Source organism: Sinocyclocheilus anshuiensis, unplaced genomic scaffold (genome assembly GCF_001515605.1).
Source record: "Sinocyclocheilus anshuiensis isolate Anshui unplaced genomic scaffold, SAMN03320099.WGS_v1.1 scaffold150, whole genome shotgun sequence".
NCBI classification, from domain to species: domain Eukaryota; kingdom Metazoa; phylum Chordata; class Actinopteri; order Cypriniformes; family Cyprinidae; genus Sinocyclocheilus; species Sinocyclocheilus anshuiensis.
The window spans coordinates 155,478-179,074 of record NW_015546025.1 but is presented as its reverse complement, the minus strand read 5'-3'; the positions used below and the strand labels follow the sequence as shown (position 1 = coordinate 179,074).

The window sequence follows — 23,597 nt, the reverse complement described above, 5'->3', positions numbered from 1 at the left end:
AATATAGAGCTGAGTATCATCAGCATAACGGTGAAAGATAACACCGTGTTTCCTGATGATATCTCCCAAGGGTAACATGTAAAGCGTGAAAAGCAGCGGTCCTAATACTGAGCCTTGTGGCACTCCATACTGTACTTGTGATCGATATGATACCTCTTTATTCACTGTTATGAATTGATGATGGTCAGATAAGTAATATTTGAACCATGACAATGCAATTCCTCTAATGCCAACATAATTTTGTAGTCTACTCAAAAGAATGTTGTGGTCGACAGTGTCAAACGCAGCACTAAGATCCAGTAGCACTAATAGAGAAATGCAACCACAATCGGATGATAAGACCAGGTAATTTGTAACTCTGATGAGAGCAGTCTCTGTACTATGATACAGTCTAAATCCTGATTGGAAATCCCCACAGATACCATTTCTCTCTAAGAAGGAACATACTGTAGCTGAGAGGATACTGCCTTTTCTAGTATTTTTTGACAGAAAAGGGAGATTTGAGATCGTCTGTATTTAACTAATTCTCTTGAATTTAGTTGTGTTTTTTTAATGAGAGGCTTAATAACAGCCAGTTTGAAGAATTTTGGGACATATCCTAATGACATTGACAAATTAATCATATTCAGAAGAGGATCTATGACTTCTGGAAACACCTCTTTTAGTAGCTTAGATGGAATAGGGTCTAACATACATGTTGTTGGTTTTGATGATTTGACAAGTTTATACAATTCCTCTTCTCCTATAGCAGAGAATGAGTGCTACTTTTTCCTGCGTTCTGGTTTTATCTGTGCCAGTGAAAGTTCTTTGGCAGTTCGTAGTAAACTCTGTCCCTCCCAGTGCAGTCCCAAGCTTTTCCTGCTTCCCAGCTCCCCCCACCCCTGTAATGCGATGAGGAGTTCCTCTGGAATAAGCCCCCTGGTTTACACAGCTGAGGGATATTTCCTTTAAAGGAAGCGAGCCGGACCCTCACCGATCCTCGTGGTGGGCTTTGGGCTGAACTGCTCCAGTGGCAGGACACTCACCTTGCTCTCTGCACGGACTTTCCATAACACTCAACGCCTCTTGTTCAGATTTCCCCGATTGCAGTAGTTTGGCCCTAATGTAGAGTTTGCTGTGTGCGAAGAGTGTTCAGTAATGGTTAATGTTGTGAAATACAGGTGTTTAGATGGATACGTGTTGTGTGTTGTTTTTCATCTGCTAAGGGCAGTTCTGTAAGGATTTGACACAGCACAAACAGTGAGTTTCATAATGCACAGAGACAGGGCGGGTTACAGATACCGCAGTTTGGCATTTTTGGGCGGGTGACAGGAAAGCCCTGATCTGTCATCATTCTTGATGCAGAGTTCAATGAAGGACTCTGTAATTATCTCTGGTTTTAACATGACAAACCTTCTGCCCATAGTCACCTTTCTGTTCATCTATCAATGTCTCTCTCTCTTTCCTCAATGCTAAACTCTGCATGCACACTCGGATCTCTTGTGAGAAGTGATTCAGAGCTTAACTACTTCAATGAAAAGTTCACCCAAAAATCTGTCGTCATTTACTCACCTCATGTTGCTCCTAACCCCTATAGCTTTCTTTCTACATGGAACTGGTTTCCAAAATTTACTTTTCTGCCAAATCTGTCAATGGCAAGTAAACAGGGAAAACTGACCAACCATAAACAGTATTTCACATTATTTACACTATTTAGCTGTTTTTTTCTTGCATATTTGTAGACAACATAGGTCTATTGTTTTAGTCACATAAAATGAAAGTGCACCTTTCATAATTGCATTGTCATGTTGTTCCTCATATTTTAATTTTGATAGCTTAATATTTCACACATGCATTATGAGAAGGGGAAAATAAAATATAAAAAAATCATACACAATATGTACTTATAGTGGTAAATTTGAATTTCTTTACAAGTAGACACAACTCAGTTAGACTAACATTCTTAATCTAAACAAGGTCTGTTCACAAAAAGAACGATAACTATAATGATAACCATATTAGCATCCACAACAATGGAAGATAACGTTCTCTTTACTATAAACGTACTACATTTTTGTAAGCATGTACCGGATCGACCTGCTTTTACAGTTCCAAATAAAGTTATGAAGCCGCGGTCACACTAGACTTTCAGCATGCAATTTTTTTCCGGACACTGCAACGGCCATGATATGATGTCATGCTGTGCTGTGTCTCTTTTAAAAACATAAATTCAACATATAACAATCATTCACAACAATAAATTGTGACAAAAATGTAAAAGTATGCAGTCCAGTCTACTCCACTTTCTTGCAATGTTGCAATCCTGCTGCTTTAAAGTTTGTTTGTGTGTGTGTGTGTGTGTGTGTGTGTGTCAACATCCTCCATTATTGTGTGTGTGTGTGTGTGTGTGTGTGTGTGTGTGTGTGTGTGGTTTTTTTTAGTCAGCTGAGAGGATTCTTGCCATTTGTTAAGTTTGAACCCGGTGTGGGACACAGAAGCAGCAGCAGCAGAATATCCACATTGGTCCTTTCTATACAATGAAAGTGAATGGTAATGGATGCTGTGGAGCTGCAAAAAGAATAAAGAAGAACCATGAAAGTAGTTCATACAACTCATGGGTGCAGCTCTTGAATCTATCAAGACATACATAAAATCAGTTATCATTGCAGCAGCATTTTTACTTGTGCACATCCACTATCACTGTATGGAAATAACTACTTTGTGTTCCACTGTAGAATAAAAGTTCATACACGTTTGCCGTGACATGAGTGAGTTTTGTCCAACTGTCCCTTTAAAACATTTGTACTAAATGAGTTTCCTTGAACAGCTGCAAGTTACGATACTATAAAAACTCCTGCAAGCTATGATTCCACAAGATCTTCTGCTTTTTATGTGAGTTTCTTCCAGCAGGGAAATTCTTCACTCTGGCAGGCCTGTATTCAGTATCATATGTCTCCCAGCAGTAACTCCACCATCGTGGCTGTTTTTCTGGTCTCTCTGCTGTGCTGGTTTCACTCCAGAGAACGGCAGAAGTGCATCCCAGTGCCTGCTTCGCTCCGCCACTCGCTGCCTGCTTTTATTGTTTCCTTAATTAATAATGACATTTTAAAGAAGACCGTATTTCACTCACTGTTTTCACAAGACCATGGGCCTGTTTCAAAAGCTACATTCAGCAAGCAAAATAAATCCTGTTGGGTTTTTCCTCAGTCTGCTCAATGATAGCAATTGCTTTTGCATCTCTCCAGGCAGTGAGTGGAAGACGTATCTGTTGCGATGGTGAGGTCACTGTTGTTCTGCCCTTCTGGAAGACATTTAGGATTTGAAAGAAGCTTTTCTTTGTTTGAAGGTTCTCTCCGTGTTTTACGTGCTGTGGAAGTGGCGCTGGGTTGGGCACTTGTTAAAGGGCAGGAGAGAAGCCCAGCATTGCTCTGTGCCAACATGCATCCAATTTCCTTCATACTGTCCTCTTTGTTCCAGGCCTTACAGGAACCCCGTTGCCGCGCATCCAGCTGATGGATCGCTCTCGGATGCTTAGAGGAATTGTTCTGTGAAAAAGTCACTTGTTGTTGGAGACTTACGCATCGAATGTCAGCAATATATTTGTTTAACAGTGGGATAAGTTACCTTTTTTTTTAGCACATTACAAACAAGATTTGACACCATACTGGAGGGTTCCATAGTACTGCTGTGCAGTTGCTAATGTGCTCTGAGCAGTTTTTAGGGTTGCCAAGGAATTTTCTAGGTGAATGCTAAGGTGACATGCACTACTGTTCAAAAGTGTTTTTATTTTTTTTTTATTTCCTCAATTATTACACTTTCACATAAGCGCAAATCAAGTGAACATCAACTTGCATGATATCATAACAGCGCTAACGGCCTCGTGAAGGAGAACAGACTGGCTATATTACACTTTAATTTAGCAGAATATCTCATCGGAGATCACTAAACATCAACTTACATGTTTGCTGGTGTTTTCAGCTCATCAGCACTTTTTCCATAATGTAGAGAGAGTGTGTGTACATGGCTGCCAGGTTGGGATGATTAAGTAAACCAATGGATAGTAAATATATCGATTTAAGAGAGAAACTCAGACTGGGGGATTTCTTCACATCTGGCAACCACAACCACGAAAGCTTGTGGAAGCTTGTTACCAATGCAAGAAAATGCAAACGGCAAATTTAATGAAACGTTGTCTGGATAAATAACCAGTGGGCAAATATTATAGACAACTTTTTTTATTGATTTCTGAAGGATCATGTGACATTGTATATGTGTATTTGTTATGCCTTACTGCTGCAAAACTACAGTAGTTTCCCTTAAGGGACACAAAAAAAAACATTGAAGACTGGAGTAATTTAGCTTTGATCACAGGAATAAATTACATTTTAAAATATATTACAATAGAAAACAATTATTTTAAATTGTAATAATGTTTCACAATTTTACTGTTTTGACTGTATTGTTGGTCAAATAAATGCAGCCTTGGTGAGCAGAAGAGACTTCATTCAAAAATATTTAAAAAAAAAAACTTACTGACCCTAAATTTTTGAACAGTAGTGCTAGTCAAAAGAGCTCATCCTCAAGTCTCTATAATAGTTTTATTGTCCACCAGGTGACTAATTGGTTGGAAAAGTAAATACTCCTTTTCCAAACAAGCAGGCAATCTGAGATATTGTAGCACAAACTGTGCTGGATGAGTTGCATACTAAAGTCGAACACTTAGAGTTAAAGGTAAAGTATGAGCAGTGGCGATACTGAAGCTTGTCTTGGCAAACTAATAAAGTTTATAATAGCTTGTGAACATACTCTTTGTTTATCTTGGTTCGCACACCCTCTGGTTCTTCTCCTGGTTTGTACTTTATCATATAGTCTGAGTTTCTGACTGTTTAGATTTCCCTCCATCTGTCCAGCTAAATAGTTGTATTCTCTTGTGCTTTATGGAATTTCACACATTTCAGATGCTGTCTGCGTTTCCCAGACTCGCAGGCAGGGAACGACCCCATATAAGTTCATGTCAGAGTTGATTAGATTATGCCACTCCTCCAGACTGATTTCCTGTTTTTGGAGTTAAGTTGAAAAATGCAGCATCTCAGGTGTTAAAAAGCACCGGGTTTGGTAGATTTGCAATGTTGGGCCTTATAGGAGCCTAGTGAAAACATGGAGAGAATCATGGTATCCAGTTATTAAAATTGTTGTATAATGCTGAATGTCATGGAATTTGTCAAATTGGATTAACAAATGAAAAGTAGGGCTGTATGCAAATAATCAAACCTCTTTTTTGCAGCACTTTATTTGACACAAAAGCAATGGTTTATTGTAAAGGATTTTTTAAAACATTATAAAAGATTATTCAATTGTCTTATGTATTCATTTGATTACCATTTTTTTTAAATTGGTATAAAATCCAGAAGAATTAAAGCAGATTTTGGAGAAGAGAAAAAGGGCCCTATTACTGTTAACATTTTATGAAATGCTTTTCAATGCTATTAAAATGAAATTCAGAGAAATTAAAATGGAAAACAAAAATATGGGGAAAAAATGAAAATGAATTTCATATGGCCCTAGACTTAGCAAGCACCACAAGTTACCCAAAATGTTTAAGTGGAGACAGTGTGAATGATGGCTGTTCAGATTCTGTGGATATCTCCAGACTCAAATTCCACACAGTCATTGTTCACCAGCCAACAGAAGTGCTGCACGTTCTGCAATCACTGATGTAAACTCTCGTTCTGTGTCCTGCAGGAGAATCAGGTTTGGGGAAGTCTACGCTCATCAACTCCCTGTTTCTGACAGACTTGTATTCTCCGGAGTATCCCGGACCCTCTAACAGAATCAAGAAAACCGTTCAGGTCTGTATCTTTTCCTGCCTTTACCGTGAGATCACTGTAGAGCGCTGCTGTGATGACGTGATAATCTTCACAAATGAACCATTTTGACCTAAAAGCACATCATTCCTGCATGCGGCACTCTATATATCAATATGGCTAAATAATAATATAAAAAATTACTATTGTAATATTACAGTAAAATCAAAAAAACAAATAGTTGAGAAAAATAATTTAATAATAATTGTAAAAATATATATAATATGTGACCTGTGCTGGCCAAATGAGTCACAATGAGCAATTTTTCAAAAAAATGTTTTTTCGTTTTCAAAGACCTTCAAAATGATGTATGATTTGTTGGATTCGGACGAAAAATGTCTGAGCTACACCTGTTTGAAGTCGATAGAGTCAGCAAAGTCAATTTTGAGAAAAATCGAGTTAAAGTTTTCTGAAGGTTCCAAAGCAAAATCACCTGCAGCGTTGCATCTTTTCCTCCAGTTCTTTTCTTAATAATTACTATATTAATAGTCACAATGTAGCTATTTTTTATTTTATCTTTGTTATAAATAAGAACAGATTAAAAAAAAAACAGTATAACAAATATGAGAGAAAAAAAACAGTGCATTACCTTTTTCATTTGACATTTACATCCACAAAAGCATTCAAGAAAAGCAGTTCAATCAAGAGCAGCGAGTGATTCACTCATTTCTTTTATCGTTAGATTATCATTAATGAGACAGACGGCCTATATATTAAGACCAGTGTTGGGCTCGTTACTCCAAAAATGTAATTTATTACTCGTTACTACAGTTACTCCTTTCAAAAGTAATATTATTACTTTACTTATTACTATCTGGCAACAGTAATTAGTCACACTACTAGTTACATTACTTTTCCTTCACGCCCCACAGAAGTTGTAATTGTGTATCTTCCCCAGAAAATTCTTCTAAAATGTTACTAACAATATATTTCTGCCTCATCATTTGACCAAATTCTACATGGGATCGCAGTCTGAAGTTATTACAAGCACTCAATAGTGATTGATAGTGACTTTTAAGTAAAAGTGTTGTATTAATCTCATGTGTAGCTTGAAGCTAATTGTAGCTATAATTTCTCTGTTACCCAAATATGATTATATTTCATGAAGTGTTTCATCAAAAGAAATCACTTAAGTTCATAAGATTTTTAATATAGTAATATTATAATATTGTAATATAATTTATATTGGGATCAGAGGATTACAAGCACTCAATGGTGATTGATAGTGACTTTTAAGTAAAAGTGTTTTATTAATTGTCTTGTGTAGCTTGAAGCTAATTGTAGCTATAATTTCTCTGTTACCCAAATATGATTATATTTCATGAAGTGTTTCATCAAAAGAAATCACTTAAGTTCATAAGATTTTTAATATAGTAATATTATAATATTGTAATATAATTTATATTGGGATCAGAGGGGCAAGCCATGTAATGCCAGAGTAAAGTAATGCCACAACTTACACATCTGTGTTCAGATCAGCTGTTCTCCTGACACAATCACTGTAATGGCAATATTTCCATCCCTTGAATGTAAGCTTTTCCATATTTCAAGCTTTCCTGACGCACTGGTGACTTCGTGTGCCTGTGCGAGTCGTGAAAATTGTGAAAATAAATCTAGGAATTATTGGATTGACGGATTTCAAATCAGTAGGGTAAGTAACAAGCTGTTTTATGGATGGTAACTGTAATATTATTACTGAAATCTTATTAGTAATTAGTTACACTACTAGTTACTGCAAAAAGTAATATTATTACAGTAACTAGTTTCTAGTAACTAGATACTGTCCAGCGCTGATTAAGACCTACTGTAATGCACGGATCTAAGATAATGTTACACATCAGATGTTTTTCCCCAACCGTTCCCCAAATGTTCACTTAAGACATAACAGATTATGTTTGCGTGAATACTTGAATACTGTAATTCTGTGTATATCAGTGTTAATTTCGGTGACGAATCATTTTCGTCAACGACATTTTTTTCACAGACGAAAACGAGACGATGACGAACTAAAACTCGTCTTGAATGACAGAAACTATGACGAAAATCTATTGACATTTTCATCAACGAATAAAACCGAGACGAAAATGTTAGGGAGGGACGATTTGGGAAGAGATTCATTCAGAACGAATCTGCTGCATAGTTAGGAGATTAGATGCGTACATATGAACCAGCGGGACATGAGCTAAAATACACTTGCTGCACGTCGCTTAAAACGTACAAAAATGTCGATATCTGGGAGTAAGAGAAGAGCAGACATGTGGATAAATCTGAAGACGCAAGAGAGAACGGTCCGGTTTTCTGAGCGCAGACACTGAAGTGGCGCCTCTCACACACCACACGAGTACTCTTTCGCGTCTCATGAACGGAGAAATACACACAAAATGATGTCGAATTGTCTGTTTTGACAAGTATTTACATAAACGCACTCAGTTATGTCTTATGTGAACATAAACAGTTGGGAGAATATTGGACGTGAATCCGTAAACTGCATCCGTGTATACGTGCAGCCTAATTTAGTTGCTATTGTCCGAGTCATTGATGTTAATCAAGCAACAAAGGAAAGACAGAAAATCACGCACTGCTCTTGACTGAATCACTTTCGTAGCCCTAAAGATTAATCTAAATTTATTTATAGAAATAAATATGTCTGCTTGAAAGAATGAAGAATATGGTAAACAAGTTGCTATAAAGAATGCATAATTAGCCTATATAACCATTGGTATTTCATTGAAAAGAAGACCATGTTCTTGTTCTTTATGAGAAGTGGTTTTATTTAATTTTAACATAAAGGCATGTTGTGTGTCACCGCAGTTAAATCGGTGTCTATCATGATAAAACCTTCATATCAAACCTAGTGAATTTAGAAACCCATTAGATTTTAGCCGACTAAATTTACTGTAGATTGTCAAAAATCAGATTACTAAAATATGACTAAAACTAAATGGCATTTTAGTCAAAAGACTATGACTAAAACTAAATCAAAATTTGCTGTCAAAATTAACACTTGGTGTATATGTATCGAGAACGTGTCGGATGACAGCGCAAGAAACAAGCAGAGAAAAGGTACTCCTCTCAGAAAACATACAAATAAAGATCATTTTAGATGTTTAATTACTATTTGGAGCATTGGGATCGCTAGATGAGGGCTCAAAATTAGCCTGTGTGCATTCCGACTCATTTTGCCAGCACGAGTCACATGTATAGTAATAATAATTTTTATTTGACATTACAACTGAAATTGCTATACTTATATTTACTGCTGTCGTAATTTTTTTTTATTTTCAAATGTTAAACAATCAAACTTTTATTTTGACGGAAAACCTCAGAGCCGATGAAGAGACGGCTAATAATGAGCTGCTCATGTGTAAATGAACACAGTACCACACTCTGAAACACGCTGCACATAAATTTATTTAATTGAATCACAATATTTGTGATTTAATAATCACATTAAGCCGTACTGTGATTTCAGTTTTATTTTGATTAATCTTGTTGCCCTTGTCTAAGCACATCCATCTCTATTCTAAATGTTTCTGTTGAGCTTGATAGTGTCTTTGCTGATAGTTCTGATAGATCTTTCAGTGGTACTTTAGTAGAAGCAGGTCAGTTTTGATATTGTGTTGCTCTTGGCTCATATCAGGTGAAGGATTAGGTTTATAGCTGAATTAATCTCAGAGAAACATAGTTTCCAGTTATCTAGAGCAGTGGTCACTGCCGCCACACGTCTGAAGAGGTGAACATGCTGACTGAATAACATGACATGCATTTATACAGTAGATATGAACAGCGAAATGCTGCATTAGAAACTGTTGCTAATTACTGTCACACATCAGTGCGTCTGCCATATTGGAAAGGTCAAAGTATGCCATAAACGCATACAAGCTAATTGACAGATGCAGTGTGTTATTAACACGCATTATCTGGATTCTCTAGCTAACACCCCCTTATAAAAGTGGTAACCATGGCAACCATCTTAATGGTCTGATTACTGAATGTGCAGATTGATGGAGAATAATACAGCCTTGGTTTTAACACCATTCTGAAGAAAAAAACTACAATACATAATCACTTTCAATGCTGGGCCAAATTAAAGTAAGCTTTTACTTTATAATCTAAAAATAAAGCATACCAGCAAAATTACAGCAAGTATCTATTTATAAATGTATTCATAAAGGATTATGTATTGCATCTATAGGGGATTTATGTGACCTGCAAAAACTAACTTGAAATGTTGTCTGTTCCAAGATGGTGGTGCTACTGGTGATTATAGGGCTGTGCAATTTTCATTTCTATTTTAATTTCTCATCTGAAATGGTCTAAAAGGGTCACGAGAAACTGTCATTGTCACAGCCATTGTCGCTGAAAAGACTCAAAATATTTAATTCGACAAGTAAAATGCAGTAAAAATCATTTAAATTTATACGCAAAAGCATAACAAAAATGATGCTATATATTTACCTACACATGTAGGTAATTAGTAGGTAGGTAATTATTAATATTAATAAAAAATATATTTTTTGAAAGAAATTAACACTTTTATTCGGCAAAATGATGCTTCAGACTGATAGAAAAAAGTGCCAGAAATGTGTCATGCTATAAAATATTTCTATTTCAAATAAATGTTCAAAATATATACACTTTCTCTTTCTCAAAAATCTTGAAAAAAGTACAGTTTCTGCAAAAAAATGAAGCAGCACAACTGTTTTCAACATTGATAATAGTCTCTTGGGCAGCAAATCAGCATATTAGAATGATTTCTGAAGGATCATGTGACACTGAAGAGTAATGATGCTGAAAATTCAGCTTTGAAGTCACAGGAATAAATTAAATTTTACAAGATGTTACAACACAGTTATTTTAAATAGAATAATGTTTCACAATATTAGTGTTTTTACTGTACTTTTTGATGTATTTTGGGTCAAAAAAGTGCAGCCTTGGCACATCTTTAAAAAACATTCGAAATTATTACTGACCCCAAACTTTTGAACGGCAGTGTATATATTTTTACTGAAACGATTTAGTATGAAAAATGCCATACAGACTAATTCAGAACGTTTGAACTGATTCGTGGAAATGAAACATTTATGTAGTGTAGCTCCACCCTCCTTAGGAAACTTAATGGATATATAAAAAGTGTTTTAAGACATCTTTATATGCATTATATATTTATTTTTGATGTTGCTTAAGATTTGCTTAAAGTTAATTTCCATAAAACAACAAACATGCTGTATATATAAAAATGACTATTTAAAATATCAGTCTTCATATCTCTGCTGTAAACCTTATTTTAGAGCGTGTGAAATTAGTTTACGTGCTGATGTAAGAATCTGAAGCCTCTGCTGTCAGATCAGTCTGATCGTATCTCTGGTCTCTGTTCTGTCCTGCACAGTAACAATGAACTTGTGTGTGGTTGTTGTCTCCGAGAGTTCTGGGAAGTGAGTCAGAGAATCAGTATGTTACAATGTGATGTGTGCATGAGGAGGAGGAGGAGAAGCTTCATCACTAACGTTTCTCACTGTTGCATCACTCTTTTCCAAACGAAGAGCTCAGGATGTGTGTGTGTGTGTGTGTGTGTGTGTGTGTGTGAGACTGTGTGTGAGACTGTGTGTGAGACTGTGTGTGAGACTGTGTGTGAGACTGTGTGTGTGAGTGTGTGTGTGTGTGTGTGTGTGTGTGTGTGTGTGTGTGTGTGTGTGTGTGTGTGTGAGACTGTGTGTGAGACTGTGTGTGAGACTGTGTGTGAGACTGTGTGTGAGACTGTGTGTGAGACTGTGTGTGTGTGTGTTTGTTTGTGTGTGTGTGTATGCGTGTGTATGCGTGTTTGTGTTAAAATGCAGAAAGTTTCCTGTAGGGGGTAGGTTTAGGTGTAAGGTTGGTGTAGGGCAATAGAAAATACGGTTTGTACAGTATAAACCATTACGCCTATGGAATGTTCCCACAATTCACAAAAACAAACGTGTGTGTGTGTGTGTGTGTAATAGCTGTGATTATGATACGGGGCATGGCGCACACACTTACCACCCACTCTGTGGTCTGGCACCAGTGTCCTGACTATATCAGGCCTGTGTGTTTGGAAGTTCTCATTGAGAGTAGTTATGTTGTTTATGTAAAGTGTTGGCAGCTCTCTAACTGGATATGTTTGCCATTGAGATGTGGATCTGTTGTGACAGGCTGAAAGAGGAGTGTAAGTCTGTCTGTTCAATCCCTCAATACAACAATTTGTCTGTTTGTATTAAACTCAAGTAGTCTGTCAATACTGCTAATCGTCAGTGAGCGAACATGTCTTTGGCAACACTTAGAATGAAATACTAGTATTTAACAAAGGACTGCAGACTTGTGCGGTCAGATATATGAGTGTGTTGAAAGCTGAGGCTTTGGCAGAGCAGTGATCTGTCCAGACCTTCATACCTGTGGACATCTGAAGCGGCGGCCCTCGCTGGTATCAGACTCTGAGAAGAGATGCTTGAAGGAGCAGAAGCTCATCATCATCACGTGTCTTTAACATTCGTTCTGCTCCACCTTTTCTGAGCTTTTCAGTGTGGATTACTCAAGCACTGACCACTTTGAAAGATAAAACAATGACTCTCTCCGGTTCAGTTTGTTTACTGAGGCCTGCTTTATAGGCTTGACATTGTCCTGTGGCCAGTTGTCTCAGAAGTTTGTCTTCATGCCAAGCATTTGACCATAACATTTAAAGTATTAAGTCAAAACAGACCGCATTTAATTTCTTAATACATGTTTTGGTCTTATTGTGATTCATCGGTGCATGTTATGCTAAAGAAAATCTTTTATATGTAGTAATTTCTCTAAAAAGGTATGCTGCAGTTATAACCAAGACTTGCATTCAGTTTTCCCCCCGACTCTCTTGTAATGTGTGCATCAATTTTGAAGCATTTGAAGTTTTTTTTTTTTTATGTTTTCAGTGTTTTCAATTTACTAATTTTCACTCTATTATTATTATTTTCACTCTATTTTATTATTATTATTATATGTTTTTGTTGTTGTTGTTTTTTCCCCCTTCCCAGAGTTTTCTGTTTTAGGTTTTTAGTTTATATTTTAGTTTTTTAGTTTTTTTTTTTTGGCTGCCAAAGTTAATAAATTAATTTGTGACAAGTGATCTAAAGTTGGCATGAAATTAAAATGCATGTTATTGATCTTATTGCGGGCAAATTATCCGTTTTATATTTACATTTTTTTTAAATGTTTAATCAAAATGTAATACCTGTCACCTCAATCTCAATTCAATGGCCTCAAATCCAATCAACAACTGATGCATCGAACCAAGTCCCGGTTGTACAAGGTTTTTTTTTTTGTTGCATTTTTCTGTACTCTGTTAGTCTCAAATGCATGTCACAATGCAGAAGAAAAGATCTGACAATACTTCTGTTTTACTCGTAAGTTTCTGAAAAAGGTTGAGTTTTCAGATGTATTGGAAATGTGGTTTAGTGTTGACTTTAAAACACATCCCAAGTTAGTAACATAATTGGGGCTGGTGCTGCTGATGATGCTCTGAAGTTGCTTGGTTCGAGCTGCCATTTCTGACAATATGTTTAACCAGACCATCTCACCTCCTCAGCAGACTGCTTCAGGTCTGGTGAGAAGAGGACAGTCCACGCCAGCTGTTGACAGTTTGTGGCTTCCATTAACACAGAAAGAGCAAAGACCAATCAAAAGCAGTTTGGTTTTTCTACTCCACCTGTTGGGTGTCCGGACACAGAAGGAATTTTAGACGGTTATGAAATCAGTGTGTTCTCATCGTTTGTAGACATTTGCTGAGTGATTACTCTGGTGTGGTGTAATAATCAGGGTGATGTCATTGATGTGGAATTGTTTGGTAAGACAGAAGATACGGGACGGGTGCTCACACCCCTCACATTACCTCAGATCATCTGTTGTTCCAGCGACTGCCTGAAACAACAGCCTGAAATGAAGATAAAACAACTGGTTATCATCTGTCAAAATCACAACACATGTATCCAACATAAACATTGAGATGTTTCATAAATATGTTTCATAAATATTAAAAAAAATAATACGCCAAAACAGTTCAAACTTACATAACTGCTTGGACTTGGTAATTTTAAGAAATTTCACAGTTTTGGTTCCAATTTCACTTGACAATTCTGGTGCCTTAACTATTCTTTTAGTAATTTTAAATAATTTTGGATTATTCATTAATTGGGCAATAATTCTTATTGATTCTGTACATTTCTTAGAGATAAAACCAACAGATTTACCTGTTTACATGTAACTTTGCCTTTGTCTCAGAGGTGGAAAGAGTATGAAAATATTCTACTCAAGTAAAAGTACCATTACATTAATGAAATTTTACTGAAGTACAAGTAAAAGTACCAGTCTAAAAATCTACTCAAGTAAAAGTAAAAAGTAGCTCATTTAAAATGTACTCAGAGTAAAAATTACTTAGTTACATTTTAACAGTGGGAGGGAGGCAAAAATGGGATAGGCCTATAATTCTCAAACTAGTTGTTTTTAATTAAAGGAATCAGTTATTTAGAATAATAAGACATTTGGGCTGTTACCAGGCAAATTAAATCAGTATCAACAAAATTCATCTTTGCAATGAAGAGGAAACACAGAAGCTTCATCTGTAGTGGCATTTAGATTACACACTGTATAATGCAGGACATGAATGCATTTAACCTGCAGTTACAAATGCAGAAATAATGTTTTGATATATGACATAAAATGTTGAATACTCATTTGAAATTATATTAAAAAAAAAAATCAAGATACTTTACATGTGAAATTAAAACCGCCAGTAGGTGTCAGCAAGTCACTGTTAATAAGGGAGTCATTGCGATTGAACCATTTAATTGAATAATTTAAACGGTTGATTCATTCAGGAACAAAACACTGTCCGTCATTGCTCAGAGACGCAAAACTGTGCTGTGGTGGCTGTGTTTGGAATTATTTTTGTTGTCGAAATAGAGCAAAAACAGGGAATATGATGTCTAAAACGCAAGTCTCTAAATTAACTTCTTGTTTATTGAACTGTTGTAAAGAAATCTATATAGGCACTCTGTAGGAGTGTTTTGTTTGGTTTTTGGCAAAATATTGATAATGTCAAATCGCACATCGTTAAAACAACAATTACGATATCGCAGACAATATATATCGCACACCCTGCACCACTGCCTTTTTGGCTAATTTGTGCAAAACCTCTTGCTAAACTGTCAAAGTAACGCCTAGTCTTGTCCGTCTGCATCTTTCTTGTGATTTTAGCGCCAGTTTGCTCTCCTGCCCATTATTTACTGCAGTCGTTTCCAGGGAGCGATTTATTATTTTTTTTACTCCGTAATTAATGTGTTTTAAAATGTAGTGAAGTACAATACTTAAAACAAAATATACTTAAGCAAAAGTAAAATTACAGATTTGAAAAATTACTTTAAAAAGTAGAAGTACACAAAAAAAACTACTCAATTACAGTAACGTGAGTAAAGGTAGTTCGTTACTTTCCACCTCTGCTTTGTCTTAACCCACACTTCAGATTTAGTTTTTCCACTGCACGTGAAACTGCATATACACATGAAGAGGTGTGTTTGCACAGACTTTTGATCTCAAGAAACAATCACATGCTCATTAATTGTTTCTTGAGTCATTTGCACAGTCACACTCTTGATAATTGACTGAAATTTTGCTGAATTATTATTTCTGATATTTCTGTTAGGAAATATCTGGTAACATTTAGATTTCCAGGCCTTAAAGTCATGAAAATGAGTTAACCATAATGTATATTAGGGGTTGGACAGCGCCAAATATCGATATTTGAATTACTACAATAAGGCGCTCTAAATAGATTTCCCTGCTCCCAGTGTCTAAAAATGCGTGGAAATTGTGACCGCGCCATTTCCACCTTCTTTCCAAAGCGCGTTCTCGATGAAGATGGGGAAGCAGGGGGAACCGAAGGATAGACAGATTTCCAGCCACTATTAGCTCGACTGCTATATATATGTTTATGGAGATGAGAAATAAAACACTGCCCTGAAACGGCTATCAGCGTGGACCATAGGCACCGATCACGTTATTACTGCAAGCGCCATCCATGATCAGTCCATGAGTAGCCTAACCTCTCTGCTCGCAGGTGGATTTCCCTCACTATATGAGTGAGAGAGAGTGCCGCCGGCGCGTCCAGTTTTATGTCAACAAAACTGGATGCTCTCCCTCTTTCTTGCAAGTGGGCGTTATGCAGTGGGCACCGACCGGTAGAAACATAAATCTGCTATGGCATGGACGACAAAATAAAACCTCGTCAGAGCCTTAATGCGGCGCAGAAGTGTGCAGTGTGCTTGCCGTGCGTCTACATTTGAAATAAGGAACCTGAGCGCGCAAAAGACGTGATGCGATGTCATGTGCGGGGCTCCGTTTTTATGATGAGAGGAAAGGTTGAGAAAACACTCCAGGGTAAATTTTGAAATGTACCAGGTTTATATATATATATATATATATATATATATATATAGGTTATATATAAAGCTGATAAGCAGTTAAATGTGTTGGTTTACACACAAAGACAAGTGTAAGCTTCTAAGTCCAAGAATATAATTATTTTTATATAAAAATGAAATGTTGAAATGTATCATGTTTATATATATATATATATATATATATATATATATATAGGTTATATATAAAGCTGATAAGCAGTTAAATGTGTTGGTTTACACACAAAGACAAGTGTAAGCTTCTAAGTCCAAGAATATAATTATTTTTATATAAAAATGAAATGTTAAATTTGATTTACAGAACTTTTGTGCTGTTTTCTAACAGTTTGGACTTGAATAAATAGAGAAAACTTTTGCACTTAACCTTTTCACAGGCATTTTGTTTTCATAGTTAGACAGATATCGTGATGTATCATTATAGAATTGCCTAGCAATATATCGATTATCGCAGAATCGCTGTATCGTGAGCCATGTATCATGATTCATATCGTATCGTGAGGTACCCTGCGATTCCCACCCCTAATGTATATATTTCTTTAGTGCATTTTTTTTCTAGGTTTTCTTTAATGGTTCATCAGCTAATGCAATCTATATAAATCTGTATCATCAAGAATTTTTCTCTGTCTAGGAATCAACGCTTGGACATTATTTATTTATTTATGTATTTTTTTAATTTTTTAAATTTTGGTTTTAGTATTTTAGGGCTAAAAGTCAAGCCAAAGTTCATAAAGCCTAAATTTAGCGTGACAATGAATTTCACCCGTTGTTGGTCTTATTGTGAACGATTCAACCATTCATCCATAACTTCATTGTTTTTTACTAAACGGGCGAAGCTTAACAATACAGTGCTTGTGTTTACTAGGGATGTTTGCAAAGGCAAATTTGAACAAACTTTTCTTAACGATCATGTGTGTTAATTTTAAGAATTTTCACAGTTCTGATGAAATTTTCACAGTTCTCATTTTAGAATCTAAACAACTGGAAAAGTAGTGGGATAATGACAAAAATTCTTTGGTCAAAGGGGTTGGGTTTTGGAAAGTCAGCTGCTGTCTGAAGTTACTCTGTGGAGTGTTGTTTCAGGCTGGCAGGTCTGTCGACGGCGGCTCTCAGAGGGGTGATAAAAATCACACACAGGAAGTGTTACGAGGAAGTACCTTTGACTGTGCTAGTCTTGCGGTTTCTTGGCAAAGGCAGGTGAATATCGAGCCCATGTAGTTATTTATGTTCATTCTCCCTTTCCAAACATTGTCACGGTCACATGAATAAATGGTTAAATTCTTGACAAAAGGATCATTAAAACAGCAGCTCATGCTTGAATGGACATCACAGTTCCAGAGTTTCTCTGTCAGATGTTCCTCAGCGTCAAACCCAGCTAAATGTTTTTCAGTTGTTGCCTGCAGCATGTGTCTTCACTCGTCTATATGCAGAGCAATCGGAGGGCTGGAGAGGAAACGCTGTCTTTCTGGTTTCTCAGCATAGCTGGATAACAGTGCTGCTCCATCATTTACATGTCACTGCACGCTTCCATATCATATAGGACCCATGATCAACACTTCAGCTTTCAAATTCATCAGAAACTTTACTACACATTACCAAAATGTTATGTCTACAGACTGAGCAAAGGAATGAGTGTGATTCTTTCTAAAGGGTGTGGAAGGAAAGTGAGAATAGAGCGAATTGGATTTCCAAAAGCACAACTGGACCCGCCTGTCTGAAAGTCGCAATGGTCAACAAATGCCAAACTACATTGCAGAAAAGCTTTTGGTCATCCCTTTGTTTGTGAAGCCTTACAAACTAGCTTGAACCAAATTCAAGACCACAGCTTTTGCTTTGGTTACTTCAGTGCCCAGGAAACTTAGGCTATATTTACGCAAGACTTAGTGCTCTATTTTGTTCTATTGCTCATATAAAAAATGTTTTGTTTGGCTGTTCACATTATTTTTTTTTTTTAAAGGTGACCAATATCAGTTTCAAGTGTGAACTGATCACGGTCCTGAACTGACCCTGTCATATGGATGTAAAGATGGAGGTTAGCGTTTTTTAGTTAGCTTTAGAAGTTAGCGTGGTTTGTGCTGTTCACAATGTTATAAAAAAAGAAAAAAGAAAAGAAAACAGAATTTGGACCACTTTTGACTGCAGTCTGAATTTAATTTTTTTTTAAATATCTTTTGAATTTCTTTCAAAGACTCAATTCTGTGAACTTTGCATGCTTTGTTAAATTCAATGGCCAGTTACCCCATCACAGTTGTGAACACCATTGTTTTTTGTTTTTTACCAAGTATGCTTCAAATCCATTAACATATTTATTGACATATCACTTAAGACTTACTGATATAAAATTATAATTAAACTTTATTTGGAGTATTTCTTTATTGCACAATGCACGTTTCATAATATTATGCCTAAAATATGTTTTAATATCACTATTAATAAGGATTGTATGATCTCTGTATAATATCAGTCTTTAAATGCAAGATATTTAAAGTGTACCTGAAGTATACGTGCAATAGTTCCACTTCAGCACAATCAGATATACTTCAGAATATCTTTAGTTGGACCTCAGCACTACTTCCACACATTTGAAGCGCATTAAGTACAAAATTAGTTGTTCCAATTTAGCAGACTTTAAGGATGCGTTCACACTTGTAGTTCGGTTCTCTTAGTTCGTTTGGTCCGGACCAAAAAAGAAAACGATACATTTGTTTCTGGTCCGCTGAGCGTACACACTGGCATTTTTGACAGCGAACCTAAAGATACCGAACCTAAAGGCACAGTGATACGTTCACAATCTGATTGGTCGGATTGAATGACGTATATTTTGCAACGGAACTCACCGAACACCCCAAACAAAAGCTGTGTTCGACTTGTGTGTTTGACATCAAAGTACCCATTCACCGATCGGTCTGCTCAACGCCGCTTTAAGTCGAACACATCTAATGCCGTCTGCTGGACTTAGCGCGCTCATTGCTGCGTGTACTTATGATTTTATTTCACCACCTGCGAACTCACGAAGAGCTCATAAAAGTCACTTTACCTCCTCATTGCTCCACGTTTGCCCTCTGCTCATTTTGTTTTGGATACACAGCTCGTTCCGCGTCGTCAAATCATGTCACATAGCGTCGCATCTTGTCATTACTTCCTGTTTTTGGTTTGTTTAGAAGTATTTGGTCCGTGTTGCGTTCATATTTCATTCGAACCGCACCAGAGTTCGTTTGGAAGCGGACCGAGACCCATCTTTTTAGCCGTCTCGGTCCGCCTGTTTGGTGCGCACCAGGGTTCAGATGGCAGCGTTCACACTTACTCAGACGAACCGCACTAACAGAGCATTCACACCAGGGTTCGTTTTAACCGATCCAGACATGACAAGTGTGAACACACCCTAAGTTTAAAACCGCCTTTCCACTATCTCAGACAAGCAACAGACCGGAAGTCATTCATTTCCAATAGAGAGTAGTGCGGGAGCTACGTGGAGTTCCAATCATATGCGTATGCGGAAAATTCGTATCCGATTTGAGCTTCGGATGCATTAAAATATTTGAACTACTGCAGCTAGACCGTATGCGACCGCCCGACCGCATGCGATGTATTCTAATCAAAACTATGAGCGAGGTCAGAATTACCAGTATTTTTCCACTTTAATGTTATTCTGTAAACACTATTTCTGTAAAATGGCGGTTTATAATAATTATTATAAATATTTATTTTTTTATCATTAGGGTGCACTTGTGTCTTTTGCAGCATCTCAGACAATACACTCCACTCTATAAACACGACACTCAATTTAAAATTGGTTTAATTGTCAAAAGTGCATCTTGAAACCCTGCGTCCCCCCCCCCCACACTAGATAATGAAACTGAAGAGACGGAACAACAACAACAAAATATCAGAGACCGCAACAATAACAGGGTTATTATGAGATAGCCACAACTTTAGTTTAAAAGAGTACAAATACATTTTATCAGTCATAACTTCTGGAGAAAAATAGAGCAGACGCTGGACAAAGATGAAGTTTTCTAGAGCGCATTTGTCGACTGCCTGATTTCACATACACCTCAAATCGACTATACTTTGAAAGGCTACACGTACAAGTATGCTTGGGCCTTTACAGTATTGTGAGAACCAAAACACCTGTAGGCACACTTTATTGAGAGGAATTAGATCATGCATTGGGAAGTGAACCCTTTTTGAAATGATGTGCTTGAACCAAATTCAGGACCACATCTTCTGCTTTGATATTTACTTCAGTGCCCCAGGGAAATTCACACCAATCTTCAATCACTTCTCTTAAATGCCTTTCAGAGATTCAAGGTTATGAACTTCACAAGCTTTGTCAATTTCAGTGACTAGTGTTTACCTCTATTGTTATTGTCTCACAGCCTGCTAACTGCTAAGAAAACCTGTAAACACTAAACTGATGGAAATCGGTACACTAGTCAGTTTTCACCAGCTTTTGCCTTTTTTTTCACTAAGCATCATTTGGTAAATGCAAGTATAAAAAATAGTCTTTACAAACAGAATTATGGTAGAGATCGGTTGTAGACCTTGTTATGAAGACTATTGCATTTATTTTCTTTAGAGCAAGTGCAAAGTAGAGATTTTTTGCTAATTTCTCAGACATTTAGCTACTTCGCTGTGGTTGCTTTTTTTTCTAATTTTGGGGACAAACGGTTGTGTTGAAATGAGTAGTATGCATCTGATCGAAACCACTGTGGTCTGCTGTACAGACAGAGGAAGTTAGAGAAGACATTATGGGTTTGTAACTGGGGCAAGGTGTGTCGTTTGGTGAGCAAGGTGTCTTGCTAAATGATATGTCACACTTAGGGTGCTTTCACACCTGGCCTGTTGTTTCGGAACCTGGCGCGTTTCCCCCCTTAGCTCGGTTCGTTTGGGCATATGTGAACACGGCAATCGCACTCGGATCCGCGCCAAAACAATCGGTCCGAGATCGCCTGAACGAGGTGGTCTCGGCTCGATTGAAAACAACCTCTGGAACGGTTCGGTTGTAGAAAGCAATCCGATCCAACAGACCAACGAACCAGGCTATATCACAATTTATGATGGGTAATTACGTAAGTTCCGTGAAAAGCATTAGCTTTGTTGTTTTGCTAATACTTCAAAATGAACCTGTGAATGTCTGTGGGTGAGCACGTTTTGCCATTCAAATATCAAAGCGCACTTTTTTATTTTATAATGCCGTCTTATTGCTCTTCTTTGTAGTAGGTACATTTTAAAAATATTTTCCCAATCAATCCTGGACTCCTGCTCAAAATTATAAATTATTATAATGACAGCTACAAAAAAAAATACAATAAGCCCGCGAAGCTGTTATCGTTCCATCCTGACGGATGACATGCCTGACCGCTAAGTGGAATCCCGTAAAATAAACCGTGGAACGTTGACCAATAAGAGAACAGTTTACTCGCGCGTGACTTGTATTAACAAATTTGATCCGTTTAGAAACTTTGCCGTGTGAAAGCGAACCGCACCAAGAATAAAAAGCTACATTGTAATCATTTTAATCCCTGTTTCAGAACAAAGCAATCGATCTACAGGTGTGAAAGCACCCTTAAAGTGCTTTCTGTCTTTGCACTTGCCATTATAAACTCAGTGTTTGACGTGCCAACCCAAACTTCACCCCAAATGTGCTGCGGTACACCTCTGTGTGTGCCTGTTACAGTGCCGTTATAACACACAAAATTATTCCTTGAAACACAATGGAATCAGTTTATGTCTTTTCAATGTTCATGTCAGGCCAAATAAATCTATTCTTTTAAACCGATATGGTAGTATTTGAAAGGTGTACTTTTAAGTGACTGATGGCATTGTCTTGAAAACATAGGCTAGTTGCAAACAATACAATAATGCTGTTATATAATACGTAATAGTGATCTGATATTGATATATTTTCTCAAATGAAATGAACTTTTTTAGAATTTTTACATTTTCTAGAGAAAACTGCATGGTGATTGCCTGTACAAGTTCTAGCTTGATTCTTAGTAGTTGTGGATGGTTGCTACGCTGGGGGTTGGGTTTGTTGGAGTTTTCCCTCTCTTCTTTGTTTTCCCTCGCTTTTAAATGCCTGTATGCATTTTACTTTCACTTTCGAATTTGTGGCAATTCTGCATTATTTGCTTGAATCGGAATCAGAATCAGAAGAGCTTTGTTACAAGTATGTTTACACACACAAGGAATTTGACTTGACGACAGGAGCTTCCAGTGTAGAAGAAAGTACAAACATAGTGCAGACATACATGATAGTGCAGCCATACATAGGAATAACACAGTAGGGATGTAATATAAAACTAATATCAAAATATAAAAAAAAACATTAAATAATGTACTATATACAGAAATAGAAGTATAGGAAAAAATTTAATTGTTTAGATAAATGTACAGATATGTTATTAGTGTGCAGATATGTTATTTACAAAGTGTGCAGTTTAATATAAATATGTCAGATAACTATGTTAGTTGTGATGGACGATGTATAATGGAGTTTATAATGGGTTTATAATAATACACTGAGTTTATAATGGCAAGTGCAAAGACAGAAAGCTCTTTAAATAAAGCAGTAATTGATGTCATAAAATAATGAGTACGTTTTGACAGCACGTGCAGCTCTGTAAGGAGTTTTAATTCCGTAGGGGGCGCTGTTGGCCTACTTCTAATTAAATGAAAGCAAAATGCACAAATAATATTTAGACTGTGTTTCTGATTAAATAAAGCAGTAACTGATGTCATAAAATCATGAGTACGTTTTGATTTAAAGGTCAGAAGCTATAGCTTACATGAAAAAAAAAATCACAAACATGACACTTATAAATTAAATAGTTTTATATATACTGATTTATTCATTAATGTGTAATGTATGTAAAATGATTTATTTTTTAAACAAATCATAAGCTCTAAAAGATTTTCTGAATTTTTACAACTTTTTTGCTTTAGACCATCTACAAATGTTAAATCTTAAAATAAAATGTTAGGGTTAACACTGCATCTTTCTGGGAAAAAATGCAGCGACTGAAATATAGTTTATTTATAGTTATTTTCAAAGCTTAAATGTACTGTCAAAAAACCTTCATTATTGTTTATTTAATTCTAACAAATAAGTTCTTGTTAAAAACTAACCAAAATTAAAAATATTTTGCTTATAATGTCTGTACAGGAGAGACTTGGTGTTGTTTCCAAACAAAAGGAAATATATCACTATCGGTATCAGCCAAAATGAGTTGAAAAATATCGGCATATCGGATATCTGCAAAATCCAATATAGTGCATCCCTAGTTTGCTG

At 36.5% G+C, this 23,597-nt stretch overlaps 1 protein-coding gene across 5 annotated transcripts in view; it reads left to right on the top strand.

Annotated features, from left to right (window-relative positions):
• The window catches only part of LOC107698647 (septin-7), a 59,809-nt gene that overhangs the window by 15,197 nt on the left and 21,015 nt on the right, over positions 1 to 23,597 (top strand). For all 5 annotated transcript variants that reach the window (XM_016499715.1, XM_016499713.1, XM_016499714.1 and 2 more), the window contains one exon: positions 5,722 to 5,828. In XM_016499715.1, coding sequence (XP_016355201.1) covers positions 5,722 to 5,828 — 107 coding nt within the window. The remainder of the gene's footprint in view (positions 1 to 5,721; positions 5,829 to 23,597) is intronic.